At 42.4% G+C, this 22,027-nt stretch overlaps 1 protein-coding gene across 2 annotated transcripts in view; it reads right to left on the reverse strand.

The window, feature by feature from the left end:
* sult4a1 (sulfotransferase family 4A, member 1) overlaps nt 1-22,027 on the reverse strand; it is a 97,867-nt gene that overhangs the window by 17,875 nt on the left and 57,965 nt on the right. For both annotated transcript variants that reach the window (XM_037695946.1, XM_037695947.1), the window contains exon 6: nt 9,945-10,083. In XM_037695946.1, coding sequence (XP_037551874.1) covers nt 9,945-10,083 — 139 coding nt within the window. The remainder of the gene's footprint in view (nt 1-9,944; nt 10,084-22,027) is intronic.

Below are 22,027 nucleotides of genomic sequence, written 5' to 3' on the forward strand. Positions count from 1 at the left end.
CATCAAGGGTGTGCGTTCAGCCCAGATGTTACACATTGCGCGAAGGCTACTGTGTTGGGCTCATCAAACCTGCTCTCTATTAGAGCGGTTTTACATATCCGGTGTTCTGAACAGAAGGGCAGATGTGACGTCCAGGGGCGGCCCACGTCACGTGGACTGGACCCTCCATCCAGATCTGATGTTTTCAGACGCAGCAGAAGTTGGCAAAGCAGCTGTGGACCTGTTTGCGACGCGAGAAGAACGCTCAGTGTCAACTATGGTTTTCCCTGAGCCCGCGAGACGATCCATCGCTGGGGGGGGGGATGCATTTACTCACAGCCCGTGGCCCAAAACGCTTTTATACGCGTTTCTTTTCCCCCACCTCCTCTGTTTTTTACAGTCCCTGAACCGAGTTCAGGAGGAGGGATTGACAGCTCTCCTGGTGGCTCCCGGCGTGTGAACGCACCATGGTTCCCAGGCCTGCAACGTCTGTTGTCGGGTCGCCGTGGAACTGTCGTGGAGGGAGGATGCTCTCCTTCAGGCAGGAGGAGCGACCAAGAGTTACCCAGAAATAGGTCAACACCTGTGGGTCTGACCGCTGAGCGGTCCCACTTAGAGGATGGGTCTCCCTCAGGAGATAGTGTACACAATTCAAGATTCACGTGCTGCATCTACCACAGCTCTGTACACATCAAAGGGGACGGCTTTTCAGCGCTGGTGTACAGAGAAGGTTTAGAGGCCACCTCATGCCTTTTAGGCGGCGTGTTGTTTTTTCTACAACAGCTGATGGATAGGGAGTTGGCTTTCAGTACGCTTTAACGTACGTTGCAGTCATCTATTCCTGCCACGAAGGTTTCGGAGACAGAACAGCTTTTATTCACCCGCTGATAAGCGTTTTTCTAAAAGATGTTCAGAGACACAGGCCTGCTTCACGTCCACTTGCTCCACAGTGGGATTTAACGCTGGTCCTGCGAGCCCTGATCAAAGCTCCGATTGAGCCTCTGGATCAGGTTTTCACTTAAATTATTGTCTCTTTAAACAACCCTGCTGCTGGTTTTAACACCCGCTAAGAGGGTAAGTAATTATCTGCCCTCTCTGTTGCTTCGTCATGCCTTAGAAATTAGGCTGACGGGCAGCTCAGCTGATTTAAGACCAACCCAGCTTTTATGCCTAAAACATCACGAGCTCTTTTAAATCAAGAGTGATATCGTTGGAGGGGTCTTTTCCCCCCCCCCACAGATCAGAAGAGGAAGCATCTTTTCATCTTCTCTGTCCGGTGCGGGCGTTGACGTGTTACATAACGCGCACAGCTGCAATGCGTTTCAAACTCAACAATTGTTTGTGCATTATAGAGATGCTTCTGCAGGTCGCCGTTATCCATCCAGCGCTTGTCACACTGGCTGTGTGAGGCCTTTTCTGAAGCCTACAGAGCATCAGATTTAGGGCCTCCTGTCAACCTCTAAGCACACTCGACCAGGGGTATCGCATCTTCGACTGCTCTGCATAATGGTATGTCAATGCAGGACATTTGCACTGCGGCTGCATAGTCAACACCCTGCTCATTTATTCACTTTTACCTACGTGATGTAACGGCTCGTTCCATGACACATTCTGTCCTTAGTGCTCTAACAGAATGAATATTGTTGTTCTCATGGAACTCTGTTTAAGCTCACTTCTGTCTGCATGCATTACAGTGTGAGATGTTGTTTTCCGTCACAAGTCGTGTCTGTGATTTTGGTTCTATTGTCACTAATCAGTTCATGATTATTGTTACCAATCAGTTCATTTGATTAATAATCAATTTATGGACATTAATCTGTTTATACTGTTCAGCCATGAACCAGTTGGTTCATGCCCCCCCCCCCCCTTTTCAACTTCTTCTTCCCGTTGAAAGTTTTCCGGGGTATTCATGCTTTGTCAGAACGCATAGTTACCCAACATGCGTCTGTGCATGGCACATAATTACGCGATGCGTAGTTATGCACACGGGGATCTGAGTGACAAGACGTTTTTTGGGCAAGCTTCCGCTTCTTACTGTGTTCGAATGGACCCAGTGAGGCGAGGACCACATCCGCTTCGCCCTTAACCCATCAGCGACAGCCTTAAAGGGCGAAGCCTATATGAAATAGAACGTTGGTTACGTACTGTAACCCCAGATTCTATGAGTATAGGCGTAGCCCTTTAAGCGTCGGGCCTCACTGGCTCCTAAATGGCTGAAGAAAAAAGCTATTTTGGGAGCCGATTTCCCGCTCTTAACGTAATTTATACGGACCGGGTGGGGCCCACACAGCAGGTGGGCGTGGACTAATTTTTTCAGTGCTTATGCTCTGCATAACGGGATAAACCCATCAGCGACAGCCTTAAAGGGCTACGCCTATATTCATAGAATCTGGGGTTACAGTACGTAACCAACGTTTTACATCTTTACCCAAACAGAAAAATGTGGTGTCATCTGCAAAAAGGACACATTTGAGGAGTCCTGATACATTCACTAAGTCATTCACATATAAAATAAATAACTTTGGTCCAAGTACAGAGCCTTGAGGAACTCCACAAGTGATATTGCAGAGGTCAGATCGTACACCATTTATTTGTACAAACTGTTTCCTATCTTTCAAATAGCTAGATACCCAGTGTAATGCTGGTCCTCTTATACCATATTTATTTAATTTTTCAAGGAGAATAGTGTGGTCAATAGCATCGAATGCTTTTTTTAAATCAACAAAAATACTAACACAATACTGTTTTTGATCGACAGCAGTAGTTATTTGTTCTATTATTTCCATGAGAGCCATTGATGTAGAGTTTTTTGCTCTAAACCCATACTGACTGCTACTTAGAATGTTTTGTTTAGTAATAAATTTATCTAATCTGGTCACAAACAGTTTTTCTAGAATTTTTGAGAACTGTGGTAATAAGGATATTGGTCTATAATTATTGAACACACATTTATCACCATTTTTAAAGAGAGGAACTACCTTTGCTACTTTCATACTGTCTGGAAATATTCCTTTTGAAAATGATAAATTACAAATATATGTAAACGGCTCGATAACATAACTCATTATGTCCTTTACAAACATCATATCCATGTCCACCCAGTCTTTTGATCTATCTGTCAGATTTTTTTATCACATTCATTATTTCTTCTTTGTCAGTTCCATTAAGAAAAATACTGTTGTCACAACTTATAACTGAATGGTTCACATTATTGTCTACTTTTGGTATTTTAGCTGCAAGGCTTGATCCAACGTTCACAAAGTGATGATTAAATCCATTTACAATTTCATTTTCATCATGGATTTCATCGTCATCTTTCAAAAAATATTGTGAAATACCTGTTTTTGCTTTATGACTTTTCAGAACACTATTTATTACTTGCCATGTAGCTTTCATATCACCATTACTTTTATTTAATAAATCACTATAATATTCCTTCTTGTTTCCTTATAATCGCTACTAATTTATTTTTATACTTCTTATATTTCTCTTCAGCCTCTTGTGTTCTCAATTTCAAGAAACATGTATACAAATAATTATTTTTTTACAAGCATTTCTCAACCCTTTCGTCATCCATGGTTGGTCAACAACATTTCTCTTTGTACAATTATTTTGCACACAATTCTTTTCATACAGAGCTCCTAAAATTTTCATAAACTCATCATATGATCTGTTCACATCATCAACATACACGTCTTTCCAGCTTTGTTTATGTAAATCATCTTTTAATTTGTCCATTGCTTTTTTTGATGTGTTTATTCTTTTTTTCTTAATTGTAATTTCTTTTGTAATGCTTTGATCATTTTTATAAATCATGAAAACTGGTAAGTGATCACTCAAATCATTCGTTAAAATACCTCCCATCACATCCCCATTTGTTACATTTGTGAAAATATTATCGATTATTGTACGAGTTGTAATTCTTGTTGGTTTTGATATTAACGGATAAAGATTTAAACTATACAATGAATTTGTAAATGTTCTAATGTTATTTGAATCTGTTTTATTTCCCAGGTCAATATTAAAGTCTCCACACAAAAAAATGCTTTTATTAAAACTCTTGTCCAATAGTTGTACGATTTTATCAGTGAATATTTCTATATTTGATCCTGGAGATCGATATACACAACTTATTAATATGTTTTTATCATTCTTGTTTATTATTTCTATTGTTATTATTTCCATGATATTATCAACAACTATTGACATTTCATTAATTAACTTACATTTTATTTCATTTTTAACAAATAGAGCCACTCCACCACCTCTTTTGTTGCTTCTGTTCACATGATATAATTCATACCCTTCCATGTGAACATTAGTTGTGTTTTCATCGTTGAGCCATGTCTCTGACAGTGCTATTATTGTAAAAGTTCTGTTTAGCTGTTTTAAATAATCTGTTATTTTGGATATATTTGCATTTAAACTTCTACTATTAAAGTGAATAATAGAGAGACCTCCATTAGTTATATTGATGTCATTAAACTGTTCTTCATTGTAATATTCCCAGTCTTGTATTTCAGGGAAAAAATTTGTATCAATCGCATCTTCAACATTGTATATTTTAAACTCAAAGTCTTCGTATGTTGCCATGTTTTAAAGTATTTGTTTGTTTTATATTTTGTTAATTTCTTGTTAGTGAAGTTATGTCGATGATTTATCATCTGTCATTTCCTGAGCTCATTATAGTTTTTCCAGATCTTTCAGGTCTTTTATTATTTTAGCCTGAGATCCTTCCTGTAGTTTGATCCAGATATTTCCATTTCTTGTCCAAGTTGATGCTATTTTTTTCTGTTTTTTCAACCATCTTGCTTCACGTGCAATATTTCCATTTTTTTTTTAGTTAGATGTTCATTTATGTAAACATTTGTTCCCTTCAGTTTTTTTGCTTGCATTATTACCTTGTTTCTTGATTTCCTGCTAATGAACTTTATGACTATGGATGGTTTGGCTTTATCTGATTTGTTGGGCAGGGTGTGACAGATTGAAATGTCCTCATGTTCAATGTCAATGTCTTTGTTTTGTAAAAAATTCACTACTTGCTCCTCCAGAGTCTGTAGTTCTTCCTGTGGTGCATCTTTTGTAGTGCTGGTATCAGCAACAACTCTTGCATATGTCCAGTTCCTAACTTCCAGTCCAGTGATCACCAAGTTGTCTATTTTTGTGTATAGTTCCATGTCTTCTACTTTTTGTTCCAGTTCAGCTATTTTTTTGTCTTTATTAATCATCAGTTCTTTCAATTGTTTCACTTCCTCAATCAGACTGGTCAGGAGTTCACACTTAGATGCTAATCTTGTCAGTTCAGCACTCATAAAGTTCAAAGAGTTTTTAACTTCCTCCATATCTTCTGAATTATTTTCCGACTCTTGTTTCCTTAGTTTGTGTTTGCTCGGCATTACTCACGATGCTTCTGGATTGTTGATATCAACTCTCAGAAGCACAGGATCTAGCGCCACGAGTTTCACAGGCTTATGGTGTTAGCTGAGGCCTAGCGGCAACAACCCCCAGATCCCACAGCGGTCTCTCGGTTCACTCGGCCCCAGCTGCACGCAGGTCCAAACGGTGGCAGACCGCGTCTCCGTTGTAACAACCCCCAGGTCTGACAGCTGTAGCTCGGCTCCCTCGGTCCAACGGCTAACGGCGTTAGCACTCACCAGGCCTCACTCCATATATAAGACGGTGCTTCAAAAGCCTTCTACGTGATGTAGCAAGCAGATTAAACTCTATTCCTTGACTGATGTTGAAATCCCAGGGAGACACTCTTAGAGCTGCTTGCCCAGTTTAACCCAGTCAGAAACGGGTCATAATTTCATTATAATCCCATCTCTGAGCAGATCAAAACCATAGGACCAGTCTAGATAAGAAATATCCAACAACTCTTTTATAATTTGTTCAACTTAATCATGTACTTTTAATCAAACATAATCACATATAATTATTCAAATAATCATGTTGTAAGTAATAATCATACAACAATCATTGTTATTTGTTTTGTAACATATTTAAACCAAGTTTCCATGTGTGCACTTTCACTGAGAAAGCTCGTTGCTCAGCTGTTAACTCACACACATGCAGAGAGTACACATCTGTTCTATTTCGTATAAGCTTCGCCCTTTAAGGCTGTCGCTGATGGGTTTATCCCGTTATGCGAAGCATTACACTGAAAAAATTTAGTCCACGCCCACCTGCTGTGTGGGCCCCACCCGGTCCGTATAAATTACGTTAAGAGCGGGTAATCAACTCCCATTTTTCTTCAGCGAGCGAATAGCACTGTCAGAAGAACGAAGAAGGAAAGTTGTATAGATGACCAACCTTTGTTGAGAATGCTTGGCCCCTGTTTTTCCATCTTCTCTGTCCGGTGCGGGCATTGACGTGTTACATAGCGTGCACAGCTGCAATGCGTCAAACTCAACATTTGTTTGTGCATTATAGAGATGCATCTGCAGGTCGACCGTTATCCACCCAGCGCTTGTCACAATGGCTGTGTGAGGCCATTTCTGAAGCCTACAGAGCATCAGATTTAGAGCCTCCTGACAACCTCAGGGCGCACTCGACCAGGGGTACTGCATCTTCGACTGCCTTGAATAACGGTATGTCAATGCAGGACATTTTGCACTGCGGCCGCGTGGTCAACACCCTGCTCATTCATTCGCTTTTACCTACGTGATGTGACGGCTCGTCCCATGACACATTCTGTCCTTAGTGTTTTACAGAATGAATATTGTTGTTTCATGGAACTCCGTTTAACTCACATCTGTCTGCATGCATTACAGTGTGAGATGTTGGTATCAGTCACAAGTCATGATTGTTATTTTGGTTCTACTGTCACTAATCAGTTCATGATTATTGTCACCAATCAGTTCATTTGATTATAATCAGCTCTCCTGTTATTATTAATCTGTTCATACTGTTCAGCCATAACCGGTTGGTTCATGGCTCTTTTCAGCATATTTTCCCTCCCCGTTGAATTTTTTTCCAGGGCGTTCATGCATTCAGAATGCATAGTAACACAACATGCGTCTGTGCATGGCACACATAATTACGCAATGCGTAATTACGCACATGGGGAGCTGAGTGACAAGACGTTTTTTGGGCAAGCTTCTGCTTCATACGATGTTCGAATGGACCCAGTGAGGCAAATACCACATCTGCTTCGCCCTTAACCCATCAGCGACAGCCTTAAAGGGCAAAGCTTATACGAAATAGAACGTTGGTTACGTACTGTAACCCCAGATTCTATGAGTATAAGCGTAGCCCTTTAAGCGTCGGGCCTCACTGGCTCCTAAGTGGCTGAAGAAAAAGCTATTTGGGAGCCAATTACCTGCTGTTAACGTAATTTATACGGACCGGGTAGGGCCCACACAGCAGGTGGGCGTGGACTAAATTTTTTCAGTGTAATGCTTCGCATATCGGGATAACCCATCAGCGACAGCCTTAAAGGGCGAAGCTTATACTCATAGAATCTGGGGTTACAGTACGTAACCAACGTTTCCACTTATGGGGCCCTCTTGCCTTACACACAAACACAGTCTCCACTCAGAGGACACAGACTGGTTTTACAATTCTGGCAATAGCTGATTTCAAAAAATGCACCTTACTTGACAGCATATGTAGGTAACATAGATGTTTAACAACCCATTAAAATACACCAGATTGCAGGAAATGGCATTACTTTATTCCAATTGTTCTAGGGGAGGACACCTTACCCCCACCAAAGTGTCCCTCCACATTAAAAAAGCTTCTGACGCCAACGTGAAAATGTCAGTTTTCAATAGTTAGCTGTTTGAGTTCTGCCACAACATCTTCACCTTCACCCTGTTCTGGCACCTGAAATATTCTTGTGTTGAATCACGATCTTCACCCAGTGTTCAGCAAAGAAACTGACCTCTCTCTGCCTCCTCACAGACCTGATGATTCTACACTCAAATCGTTGCCCAAATCCCTGCTTTCCTCCAGTCTCCTATAAAACCTGTCTGGTCCTAAAGTAGACACCATGAGGAGGTACATTGACGTTTACTTCTCTGTTGGCAACATTTGTCCATCTAGCTCACCTGTTGATGCATGATTTTATTTTTAAAAACAACACCCTCTGTTCATGCATCGTTTGAATCTTATATTGTAACTGATAAATGGTTCTGTGTTTATATACAGTGAAGGTAATTTTCTGGTTTCAACTGTATATTAGGTTGGCAACTGTAAATTGTCCCTGGGTGTGAACGAGAATGGATGGTTGTCTTTACTTGATGACCTGTTCTGTGTGGACTGGGCCTCTGTAGATGAGTTAGGTTAACTACACTTCCTTCTTGTCCCAGTCCTTCTTTCTGTGTGTTTTATTTGCTGTGCTTTTGATTACTGGTACATTTAATTTATGCTTAAGTCTAATTTCCTACCTACTTTTATTTTCTGTCTTTTACATTTTATTGTGGGCAGCACGGTGGTGCAACTGGTAGAGCTGCTGCCTCTCAGCGAGCAGGTCCCTGGTTCAAACCCCGGTCCAGGGGCCTTTCTGGGTGGAGTTTGCATGTTCTCTCCGTGCATGCGTGGGTTTTCTCCGGGTACTCCGGTTTCCTCCCACAGACCAAAAACATGCATGTTAGGCTGATTGGTAACTCTAAATTGTCCCTAGGTGTGAGTGAGAGAGTGAATGGTTGTTTGTCTCGTTTGTCTCTATGTGGCCCTGTGATGGACTTGCGACCCGTCCAGGGTGTACCCCGCCCCTCGCACAGTGATTGCTGGACATGGGCACCAGCGACCCCCGTGACCCAAACTGGAACAAACGGGTAAAGATAATGGATGGATGGATGGATATTTTATTGTAGTCGGTGTTGCCAGATCTTGCGATAGAAACAAGCAACCAGCTCTATGAAAACAGCCCAAAACAAGCCCAACTGGCAACCCACCACATTGTGTAAAACAGAGGCCATTTTTAAACAGTATAAACATACATGTTTATACTGTTGTTTTGTTTACACATAAACAACAGCAAAATCATGCTAAACACTGAATAACATACTTTTAAGTTCTGATAAAAAATACATTTTACATATGTCATTTTTTCTACATATTTTTTAAAACATCCTGACATCAGCTTGTGAGTGGAGCCCCCTAGTGGTCGGCCACAGTATGAGTGTTTGTGAGTGTTTGAGTGTGCACCTTTCGTCTCGCCAACTTGGGCGGGAGCGATAAACAGGGAAACAGAGGCGTGGAAGGGACAAACTACCTACTGCTGCTTGTCTTTTGCTTTATTGTGTGGAGCTGGAAGATAATCAACTACTTTCACTCGGAAAGTAAGTCAAGCAACTTTGATCATGTTCAAATCAAGCCCGAAAAACTGCAACTCACAAGATTCGCAAGCGACTTTAGAAAAAAACAATAGCAAAGTCACTTATAATAAGCGGACTTGGCAACTATGATTCTAGTCCATATGAAAGTTAAATTAGACTTCTGTTAACTTTGACCAAAAGTCAGGGTGTCTTGGGCTTTGTCCAGTTTTGACAAACATTAGTGTCTGCAGTGAACTGAGATAGGAATGCAAACCGATGTGACTAAAAACTGGTTGTACAGTTTTAAAACTTACAGACATTAACAACTCTGAAAATTATACCTAAAAACAATTTTAAGATATATTTGTAGATTTGGTACTTACTGATGTCAGAGCTCTCAAATTCTGATGTAAATGTTAAATGAACTGCATTTTTGTAGCAACTTTCTAGTCTTTCTGACCATTCAAAGGGCTTTCACATAAGTCACATTCACAGACACCTAACTTCATTTTTAGTGACTGGGCTAAAGATACCAGCATGTGGTGTAGGAAGCTGGGCTCAAACCACTAATGTGCCAGTTAACAGATTGCAACTCTTTCTCCTGAAAGACAGCCACCAGGTTCGGTAGGAGCCAGCCTTACCTTGTTGTTATTCTAAAAGAGACCAGCACTTAAATTTGTTATAATGTCCCATCTCACTCACCCCTATAAACAGAGAGCGCCTCAGACTTGCAGCACTGCTCAATCAGCTGGTTGCAGTGTTCCACCAGAACCTCCAGCTGAACTTTGTCACAGGTAACATCAAGGAACCTGGATAACTGCTTCACCATGGTCCCCAGGTCCTGAAAAGTAGAGCAAAGACAAGAACATTAAATCTCTCAGTCAGCATTATACATGAACAAAAGTGTCTGAATTTAGATTTTAAAACTGATGGAGTGAACCAGCATTCAGTTAGCCAGGGTTGACTTATTAATGCTGCGAGTTAGCCCAGAAGTGAGAACAATTGAAACAATACTTCAATTCAATTCAGTTCAATTCATTTTATTTATCCATCCATCCATTATCTTTTACCCACTTCTTCCATTTTGGGTCACGGGGGTCGCCGGTGCCCATGTCCAGCAATAACTGTGCGAGGGGCGGGGGACACCCTGGACGGGTCGCAAGTCCATCAAAGGGACACATAGAGACAAACGAGACAAACAACCATTCACTCTCTCGCTCACACCTAGGGACAATTTAGAGTTACCAATCAGTCTAACATGCATGTTTTTGGTCTGTGGGAGGAAACCAGAATACCTGGAAAAAATCCCACACAGCACGGAGAGAACATGCAAACTCCACCCAGAAGGCCCCTGGACCGGGGTTTGAACCAAGGACCTGCTCACTGAGAGGCAGCAGCTCTACCAGTTGCACCACTCAGAGCCCTATAAAGAGAGAGTTGCGACACTCCCATAGACTCCCATAGAAAGAATAGAATGTGGAAGTCACGTGGGTCATGCAGCGGCAAAAAGTTCCAAACAGCAGCGTTTCAGCATTGAACGTAGTTAATTCTCCGTGTTTTTCCGGTAAGTTGATGCAAATGCGACACTTTTTTGCTATTGTGAAGCGTTATCTGACTGTTCTGTACCACAATTTATCAACATTAATACTTCATGTCGCCAGTTTTAATGAAACATGTTAAATTACTAGTTGTGTTTTAACTGCAGCTGCTCTGCAGCATGACGGTTTAAACGGGTCTATTTCTAATTCAGCGTTTTAAAATATCTTTTACTGCTTAAATTTTGAAAGGTGGTGTTTTTTAAATTTATGGTAATTCGAGTTACTGAACTCAACTAGAAAATATTTGTCCTTTTTTTCCTGAGAGATTCGTTCAACCTTTATTTCTACAGGTAAATCCCATTGAGCCTCGAGACTCATTTACAAGAGAGACCTGATTTAACAAAGGATGATGACAACATGACAACAAGACTGACGTCATTTAGTTCAAGTTATAGATCATTTGTCAAAGACTGCAGCATAAGTTGTGACATTATCATTAAAGAAAAAACGTGATTGTGGAGATGAGTCAATTTTTTCATGTTTTCCAGGTAAACCAGAGGAGAATGACTTCATGAACTGAATGTTGCATTCAAAGTATCACAAAGGTACAAGATCTCATTTTCTGTCTTCTATTAATCAATAACAGCTGAATCAAGATGTTTGAATAAAATTACTTTAACACCATAACCTTCACAAAGTTGGTATTTACTGCAGGACTGTTCATTTACATTAGTTTTATATTATTAGTTTAGTGTTTGGTAATCATGGGTCAAGTTGAGATGAGACTCTTTCAAGACAGAACAAGAAATAAGAATTATTACAAGAATATATCAGCATCAATAAACTGTAGGACAGTAACAAAACACTTATTAAACTATCACAGGTACATTGAGATGGAGCTGGAAGTTCTTCTTCATGCCAGTTGTCTTCATCTGATCTTTTGTAAAAATATGTCAATTTATTTTCCATTGTTAACATTTTTCTTCTCAGGACTGAGTTAATTTTCTTGTCTGTGAGTTTCTTCTGTCCTGCTCATGTATTTTTTTTTGTGTTCTAATTGTTCCTCAGGTTGTTCATCTCTGTTCCCTGACTGCCTGTTGATCCATCCTCCTGGTCCTGTTGATTCATCATCCTGGTCCTGTTGGTCCTGTTGATCCATCCTCCTGGTCCTGTTGATCCATCCTCCTGGTCCTGTTGATCCATCCTCCTGGTCCTGTTGATCCATCCTCCTGGTCCTGTTGATCCTGGATCATCAGATCCTGACATGTCCCCGTCCTCTGAGGACACATTTTCATCTGTCCCTCATCTCACTCGCCTCATTTCTGTTTCTTCCTCAGTCTCTGAAATTACAACGTCACTGTTAGAATGAAGATTATTGTTCAATAAAAATATGACATGAATTATTTAACACTGTTCGTACCAAAGTTTAATTTAGAACAACATGTGTGATCACTGGTCAGACCACTGGTCAGATCACTGGTCAGGTCACTGGTCAGACCACTGGTCAGATCACTGGTCAGGTCACTGGTCAGATCACTGGTCAGGTCACTGGTCAGGTCACTGGTCAGGTCACTGGTCAGATCACTGGTCAGATCACTGGTCAGTGGAAGTTCTGCTGTTCTTCTCATCTGGTTCTGGTCCATGAACAACTGGTTGAACCTCCTTCAGTCTCACTCGTCCTCACTGTGTCTCTGTCTCACTCGTCCTCACTGTGTCTCTGTGAACTGTCCTCTCTCTAAATGTGCCTGTAGAGTGACATCAGTTTATTTTCTTGCACATTTCTTTGACAGTTCAACATTTTGAGCCCTGATTGAAAATGTTTGTGCAGATTAAATTTACAGCTCTCACTTTGTGTTGTTGTGATGATGATGATGGTGCTCCTGCTGAATTGAGATGATGTCATTAATAAACTGTATAAATGTCAGTAAAAGTACTTTATTAAAGCTTGCTTTACATATGTTATAATAAATTGTTTGGAATTTTATTTTTGCACAGTTAACACTTATTTTGTCATCGTTATGATTTTAACTAGAAACAGTTTCATTTAAATGAACATTTTAATCATCCATCCATCCATTATCTTTACCCGTTTATTCCATTTTGGGTCACGGGGGTCGTCGGTGCCCATGTCCAGCAATCACTGTGCGAGGGGCGGGGTACACCCTGGACGGGTCGCAAGTCCATCACAGGGACACATAGAGACAAACGAGACAAACAACCATTCACTCTCTCACTCACATCTAGGGACAATTTAGAGTTACCAATCAGCCTAACATGCATGTTTTTGGTCTGTGGGAGGAAACCGGAGTACCCGGAGAAAACCCACGCATGCATGGAGAGAACATGCAAACTCCACCCAGAAAGGCCCCCGGACCGGGGTTTGAACCAGGGACCTGCTCGCTGAGAGGCAGCAGCTCTACCAGTTGCACCACCGTGCTGCCTATATTTTAATCAATGAATTACAATTTTACAATAGTTGTCAGGCTACAATCAACTCACTTACCAGGTACTTGGTTGCCATAAAAAAAGACAAATACAACAATTATATTCAGTCTCTCTTGTAAATGAGTCCTCGTGGCTCAATGGGACGAACCTGTTTAAATAAAGGTTGAATTAATATCTTCTATAGAATTCAAGAATTCATCCAGATGTTCTGAGGTAAGCTGGAGCAGATATGATGCTGCATGGAGGACAAGGTGCAGCATTAACCTGCAGAGAACATCAGAAACAGCTTTATAACAGGAGTTACTCTGATCTTTTTTTTTTACATTATAAAACACGGATATGTCTATATTGATCATCGTATTGCATATACATTTTTTCTAACAAATGTGTTTGCAGTCTCGTTTCCTTCTAAAATTTAATGATAAATGTATCAGCCGCTTCTAAAAATGCTTTGATAAAATGCATAGTCTGTGAAATAATCAGTAATCAGTTAAGTAATCAGTTCGTTACTGCTCAATAATTACTGAAAGACATCAGGTAAAGTAAGAAAAGTCGATTCTTGTGCTGTGTTGCGCCAACAGCTGCTCAAACTGACTGACAGGATGAGCTGTTTGGAACTACTGGGAGCTGCATGAACCACGTGACCGCGTATCGGCGAGTTCAAAGAGTGTCGCAACTCTCTCTTTATAGGGCTCTGGCACCACTGTGCTGCCCCCGTTTATTTATATAGCACCAAATCACAACAAAGTTGTCTCAGGGCACTTTACAGGAACATTCACATAAAAGCCAATTAGTAAAGTTCTCTATCTAAGGAATCCAGCAGACAAGTTGAATCATGGCTTCGACGCAGTCTCCCATCCTGAGCAAGCACAGTGGAGACAGTGGAAAGAAAAACTCCCTTTTTAAAAGGAAGAAACCTCCAGCAGAACCAGGCTCAGGACAAGCGGCCATCTGCTTTGACCGGCTGGTTGAGAGGACAGGAAGGAGAGACAGACGAACACAGAATGGTAGGTCCAGGTATAGGTCCAGGTATAGGTCCAGGTGCAGCTGAAAGACAAAAAAACACGTTAAGGATAGAAAAAATAATTACAAATACTAAACAAGTTGAGCAGAGTAAGTAAAGACAGTAGCAGAGTGAAAAGTGTGGTCAGTTTGTCCTCCAGCAGTCTAAGCCTATAGCAGCATAACTAAGGGACAGCTCAGGAAACCCAAGCCGACCCTAACTATAGGATTTATCAAAAAGGAAAGTCTTAAGCCTAGTTTTAAAACTGGATAATGTGTCAGCCTCACGGACAGAGATTGGAAGTTGGTTCCACAAGAGAGGAGCCTGATAACTGAAGGATCTGCCTCCCCTTCTGTTTTTGTAAATTCTAGGAACCACAAGTAAACCTGCAGTCTGAGAGCGAAGTGCTCTGTTAGGAAAATATGGAACAATAAGATCTGTAATATAAGATGGAGCCAGGTTGTTGAGAGCTTTGTAGGTTAGAAGTAAGATTTTGAATTCTATTCTGGATTTGACAGGGAGTCAATGGAGAGAAACTAAAACTGGAGTGATATGATCTCTCCTACTAACTCCAGTTAAGACTCTGGCAGCAGCATTTTGGATCAACTGAAGACGTTTTAAAGAAGTATTTGGACATCCAGATAATAAACCTTTGCTATAGTCCAGTCTAGACGTGACAAATGCATGGACCAGTTTTTCTGCATCATTTTTAGATAAGATGTTTCTAATGTTAGTGATATTACGCAGGTGGAAGAATGCAGTTCTACTAACGTTTTTAATGTGGGGAATTAAATGTCCTGATCAAAAATAACACCAAGATTTTTAACGTTGGAGCTGGAGGACAGATTAATGCCATCTAAGGAGGGAGAAAGACTGAAAAATTCATTCCTGAGGTGCTCAGGTCCAAAAACCAAAACCTCAGTCTTATCTGTGTTCAACAGGAGAAAATTAAGGGTCATCCAGGTTTTTATGTCTTTAAGACATGCTTGTAGTCTAAGTAGCTGATTTGATTCATTGGGTTTAATGGACAAATATAATTGTGTATCATCAGCATAACAATGAAACTGTATCCCTTTCTGTTTAATAATTTTACCTAATGGAAGCATAAAAAAAGTAAAAAGTATTGGCCCAAGCACTGAGCCCTGAGGAACTCTATGACTAATTTTGGTGTATGAAGAAGATTTATTATTTACATTTACAAACTGGAATCTATCAGATAGATATAATTTAAACCATTTTAGAGCTGTTCCTGTAATTCCAACATCATTATTCAAGCCTCTGTAGTAAAATATTGTGATATGTAAATATGTAAAGTTTTGATTTCACAATTTGTTGTTTGACATGTTGCATAATGCAACATCCATCCATCCATTATTTTTACCTATTTCTTCCTTTTCGAGTCATGGGGGCATTATGCAACATTCATGTCCAAATCAAGATTCAATAATTTCTCCTGGATGTTTATATGAACAAGAAGCTCCGCTGCCCCTCCCATCCCCTACCCGCTTCCTGAGAACATATGTGAATCTGTATCAGATCTGAGATGGCTGATAGTCACTACACCATCTCTTATCAGGACTATGGAACTATCTGGCAGTGTCCGCGGACAACTCACCACCTTTGTCAGCCTTCTCATGCATAAATGTATTATGACGTCATCAGTATGTTGCCATCTATGATGAGTTTTTTTTTTTTCAACTTTCACACTGTGTCCCGTATAGGACACAGTGCAAGATATGATTTTTTTTAAAATACCTCCTCTACACTTGTGTTTCTCTTTTCCTTATCTAAACAAAACCGAGGCCGTGGCCTCAGTCACCTTTGTCTCCCCATGTCTGTTTGTTTATGTTTTCTCAGACGGGCTGTACTGAAATCGGGCAACTGTGCCTGAGTGTTTAGAGCAGTCTTCCTCCAGTGCAAGAGTTGGGAGTTCGAATCCACCAGTAGTCACATGCTGAAGTGTCCCTGGGTAAGACACTGAACCCCTCATTGCCTCTGATGTGTGTCCCATCAGTGTATGAATTTGATCTAAAGCACTGATCATTCTCTTTAGAATGATTTGTTCAATTAGCTTTGTAGAGATCTAGCAGAGTGTTGTATGAATGTGTAAATGAGGGCACAGATTGTAGTGTGAAGCGCTTTCTTGAAATAAGATAGAAAGTTGTTATATATAAGTACAGTCCATTTAATTTCATTGTGCTTTGGTGCAACGACAAAGCTGATTCTGATTCTGAATAACTTTGAGAAAAACTGATGCATTGTTGTTCTGCTTAAATGGGTGTGCTATGGGGTCTCCAGTTTCTCCTACTGTTGCTAACTGGTACATGGAGGAGGTAGAAAAAAGAGCCTTGACGTCCTATTCAGGGACACCACTGAGTCATTGGTTCAGGTATGTTGATGACACCTGGGTTAAAATTAAATCTCAGGAAGTCCAACATTTCACTAATCACATCAACTCTGTGGATAAATATAGCAAGTTCACACGAGAAGATGTGAAAAATGGCAGGTTGGCTTTATTGGACTGTGAGGTCTCGGTCTCTGATAGAGGACATTTGCAAACTGAGGTGTACCGCAAACCCACCCACACAGACCAGTATTTGCAGTTTGACTCCCATCACTCCCTGGAGCACAAGTTAGGAGTCATCAGGACTCTGTACTACAGAGCAGACAGCGTTCCCACTAACTCAGGAGCCATGCAGAAGGAGAAATCCCACAGAAGACAGGCTCTAGAGCAATGTGGATATCCTAACTGGGCCTTCTTGAAAGCAGAGTAGAAACCCAAACAGGACTCCAGCCAGCCATCAGGTGAAAAGGAGGAACCCAGACCAGTGGTCATTCCGTATGTTGTGGGAGTTTCAGAGAAACCGAGACGTTTTCTAAAGATGACGTCCCAGTGGCTTTCAAATCCCAAAATACATTATGGTAAAGACTGGTCCATCCCAAAGATCAATTCCCACAGAAGAAACAGAGTCCATCCATCCATTCATCCATCCATCCATTTTCTTCCACTTATCTGGGGTCGGGTCACAGGGGTAGCAGCCTAAGTAGGGAGGCCCAGACTTCCCTCTCCCCAGCCACTTGGTCCAGCTCCTCCGGGGGAATCCCGAGGCGTTCCCAGGCCAGCTGAGAAACATAGTCCCTCAAGCGTGTCCTGGGTCTTCCTCTGGGTCTCCTCCCGGTGGGACATGTCCGGAACACCTCACCAGGGAGGCATCCAGGAGGCAACCTAAACAGATGCCTGAGCCACCTCCACTGGCTCCTCTCGACGTGGAGAAGCAGCGGCTCTACTCTGAGTCCCTCCCGGATGATCGAGCTTCTCACCATATCTCTAAAGGAGAGCCCAGACACCCTGTGGAGAAAACTCATTTCGGCTGCTTGTATCTGAGATCTCAATCTTTCAGTCACAACCCAAAGCTCATGACCATAGATGAGGGTAGGAACGTAGATCGATCGGTAAATTGAGAGCTTCGCCTTTTGACTCAGCTCTCTCTTCACCACAACAGACCTGTACAGCGCCCGCTTCACTGCAGACGCTGCACCTATCCACCTATTGATCTCACGTTCCATTTTTCCCTCATTCATGAACAAAACCCCAAGATACTTGAACTCCTCCACTTGGGGTAGGACCTCCTCCCTGACCCGGAAAGGGCACTCTACCCTTTTCCGGCTCAAGGCCATGGCCTTGGATTTGGAGGAACTGATCTTCATCCTGGTCGCGTCGCACTCGGCTGCGAACCGCTCCAGCGGAAGTTGTAGATCACAATCTGATGAAGCCAATAGGACCACATCATCTGCAAAAAGCAGAGACGCAATCCTAAGGCCACCAAAACGGATCCCCTCAACACCTTGGCTGCGCCTGGAAATTTTGTCCATAAAAGTTATGAACAGAATCAGTGACAAAGGGCAACCTTGGCAGAGTCCATCTCTCACCGGGAACGAGCCCGACTTACTGCCAGCAATGCGGACCAGTCTCTGACACTGGTCATACCTAACAGTCCGTATCAAAGGGCCTGGTACTCCATACTCCCAGAGTACCCCCCACAGGGGTCCCCGAGGGACGCGGTCGAACGTCTTCTCCAAGTCCACAAAGCACATGTAGACCAGTTGGGCAAACTCCCACGCACCCTCCCGGACCCTGTTGAGAGTGTAGAGTTGGTCCAGTGTTCCACGACCAGGACGAAAACTGCACTGCTCTTCCTGAATTTGAGGTTTGACTATCCGACGGACCCTCCTCTCCAGAACCCCCGAATAAACCTTACCAGGGAGGCTTAAGAGCGTGATCCCCCTGTAGTTGGAACACACTCTAGGGTCCCCCTTTTTGAATAGGGGGACCACCACCCCAGTCTGCCAATCCAGGGGAACTTCCCCCGATGTCCACGAAATACTGCAGAGTTGCGTAAGCCAACACAACCCTACAACATCCAGAGCCTTAAGGAACTACGGGCAAATCCCATCCACCCCTGGGGCCCTGCCACCGAGGAGCTTTTTAACCACCTCTGTGACCTCAGCACCAGAGATTGGAGGGCCCGACCCAGAGTCCCCAGGCTCCGCTTCCTCAGTGGAGGATGTGCCGGTGGGATTGAAGAGGTCTTCAAAGTATTCTGCCCACCGACCCACGGCATCCCAAGTTGAGATCAGCAGCACACCACTCCTACTATAAACAGTGTTGGTGGTATACCACTTTCCCCCCTGAGACACCGGATGGTGGACCAGAATCGCCTCGAAGCCGTGTGGAAGTCCTTCTCCATGGCCTCTCCAAACTCCTCCCATGCCCGAGTTTTTGCCTCAGCGACCACCCGAGCCGCGTGTCGCTTGGACTGCCGGTACCCATCAGCTGCTTCCGGGGTCCCACAGGCCAAAAAGGCTCAATAGGACTCCTTCTTCAGCCAGACAGCATCCCTCACCGACAGTGTCCACCACCGGGTTAGAGGGTTGCCGCTGCGACAGGTACCGACAATCTTGCGGCCACAGCGCCAGTAAGCCACCTCGACAATAGAGGCACGAAACATGGCCCACTCTGACTCAATGTCCACCACCTCCCCTAGAACATGTTCGAAGTTCTCCCGGAGGTGGGAGTTAAAGCTCCGTCTCATAGGAGACTCTGCCAGACGTTCCCAGCAAACCCTCACAATACGTTTGGGTCAGCCAGGTCTGACCTGCATCCTCCCCCACCATCGGAACCAACTCACCACCAGGTAGTGATCAGTGGACAGCTCTGCCCCTCTCTTCACCCAAGTGTGCAAGACTTGTGGCCGCAGATCAGACGAGACGACAACAAACTTGATCATCGAACTGTGGCCTAGGGTGTCCTGGTGCCAAGAGCACATATGGACACCCTTATGCCTGAACATGATGTTCGTTATGGACAATCCATGACGAGCACAGAAGTCCAATAACAGAACACCACTCGGGTTCAGGTCAGGGAACCGTTCCTCCCAACCACACCCCTCCAGGTCTCACTGTCATTACCCACATGAGCATTGAAGTCCCCCAGCAGAACAAGGGAGTCCTCAGGAGGTGCACTTTCTAGTACCCCCTCCAAGTACTCCAAGAAGGGTGGATAATCTGAACTTCCGTTTGGTGTATACGCACAAACGACAGTCAGAACCCATCCCCCCACATGTAGGCAGAGGGAGGCCACCCTCTCATTCACTGGGGTGAACCCCAACACACAGGCACCAAGATGGGGTCAATAAGTATGCCCACTCCTGCTTGGCGCCTCTCACCAGGAGCAACTCCAGAGTGGAAGAGTGTCCAACCTCTCTCAAGGAAACTGGTTCCAGAGCCAGAGCCATGCGTAGAGGTGAGTCCGACTATTTCTAGCCGGCAGCTCTCATTCATCTGACCTCCCATCACAACTTCTTGTTAACTCTATCCCTGTGTCAAATGAGCACAAGATCCTGAACTGTTTCAACAAACATTTTGTTGCTTCGAGTTCCTTGTTTGCCACAGTTACTAATGGAAAACCAGCCACTTCTCCTTTAAGCCAAACATCTACAAATCAACTCTCTCCCTCAAGACAATCATCAGTAAATCACACCTTTTTATTTTCACTGTTTTTGGTTACCGAGTTTAATAAATTTTTAAAATGTCTGCATTCTAAAAAATCTGAAGGCTCTGATGGCCTTCCTCCTTATTTCTTAAGGCTGGCTGCACACATCATTGCAGAAATTGTGTATCACATCTTTAAGCTTTCCATAAGCCAAAACTCCATTCCAAATGCTTGGAAAACAACCTTTGTTCTACCTTTAATGAAGGGAGGTGACCCCACCTCACTGAACAACTACTGACCAATCTCTAAACTCTGCATTTTAGCCAAGGTTCTAGAAAAACTGGTAAACTCTCAAATCAAGAAGTATTTAGATTATTTTATCATCTTACCTCCCCATCAATCTGGTTTCAGGAAGCAACACAGCACAATGACTGCTTTGCCGAAGGTTTTTAATGATACTGTTGAAGCATTGGATGCTAAGGATTATTGTGCTGTACTTTTCTTAGACCTGTCTAAAGCCTTTGACACTGTGGATCATGATATCTTGTGTCATAAGCTCTCAGAAATTGTAAGGTTTCTGGGTTTTTGTCTTTGTCTGTTTCCTCATGTTTCCAGTTCAGCTCTTAGTGTTTTCCCTCCTTGTGTTCAGCCCTTGTCTCACCTGTGTCTAATGTTAATCACGGCAGGTGTCTGTCGTTTTTCTCAATCAGCTTGTGTAGTCAGCTCCTTTGTGTCTTGTCTTTGTCTCCGGATTGTCCTTATGGTGTTCATGTTCCACCTTCCTTCCAATCTAGCTGTTCGCCTTGTAAGTAAGCTGCCCCATCAGCATTTTGCTGTGTTTTTTTTTATAAATATTTTTGACTTTTCCTCGAGCCTCTTGTCATCCTCCTGCACTTGGGTTCCACACTCCAGACGGCAGAACATGATAGAAACTGGTTTCTCAGATCACACCATTGGTTGGTTCTCTAATTATCTCTCAGATCGGAGACATTGTGTTCAACATAATGGTACTTTTTCTAGTTATCTAACTGTTAACAATGGTGTACCACAAGGTTCATTGTTAGGACCCACCCTCTTCTCAATCTACATATGTAGGTCAGATAATCCTGATGTATTCTTACATTTCTATGCTGACTAGACAGTTGTTTATTGTCAAGCTAAACCAGTTGCTAAGGTTTTCCAGCTTTTGCAATCTGCTTTTGACATCCAGTCAGATTTGTTCCATCTCAAACTTGTGCTAAATACTGACAAAACCAAAGGGATGATGTTTTCTAACAGGAAGTCAATCCCAGCAGTCCTTCCTTCTATTTTATCCTCAAATGGTGTTCCCATTGAGTTTGTCAAGTCTTACAAATACTTGGGAATTTTAGTCAATTTACATCTCTCTTTTAAGCCCCATGTCGAAAACTTGATAAAGAAACTGAAAGTAAAATTGGGTTTCTTTTTCAGAAATAGATCATGTGCAACTCTGAATGCTAGGAAACAACTTCTAACTGCAACTTTCCTTCCCTCCATTGATTACGGTGACATGGTATGGTATGGTATATAGTTTATTCATTTTAAAAAAGTACAAAACAATTCCATAACAATATAAAAAAGGATAGAAAAGATTTAAAATGAAAGGCAGCAGAAAGAAGAAAAAATCTTATTATATCTGCCCCTTTTTTCAAACTATTATTTCAGACATAATAATCTTCAAGTAACAGAACAAAATGAATAACTCTTTCTAATATCCTGATGCATGCTCAATAATCCAGGTAGAAAAATCTAAAAAAGTTAAATCTGGTCCTCTGGACATTCAAAAAAA

Source organism: Nematolebias whitei, chromosome 22 (genome assembly GCF_014905685.2).
Source record: "Nematolebias whitei isolate Nwh7 chromosome 22, NemWhi1, whole genome shotgun sequence".
NCBI lineage: Eukaryota > Metazoa > Chordata > Actinopteri > Cyprinodontiformes > Rivulidae > Nematolebias > Nematolebias whitei.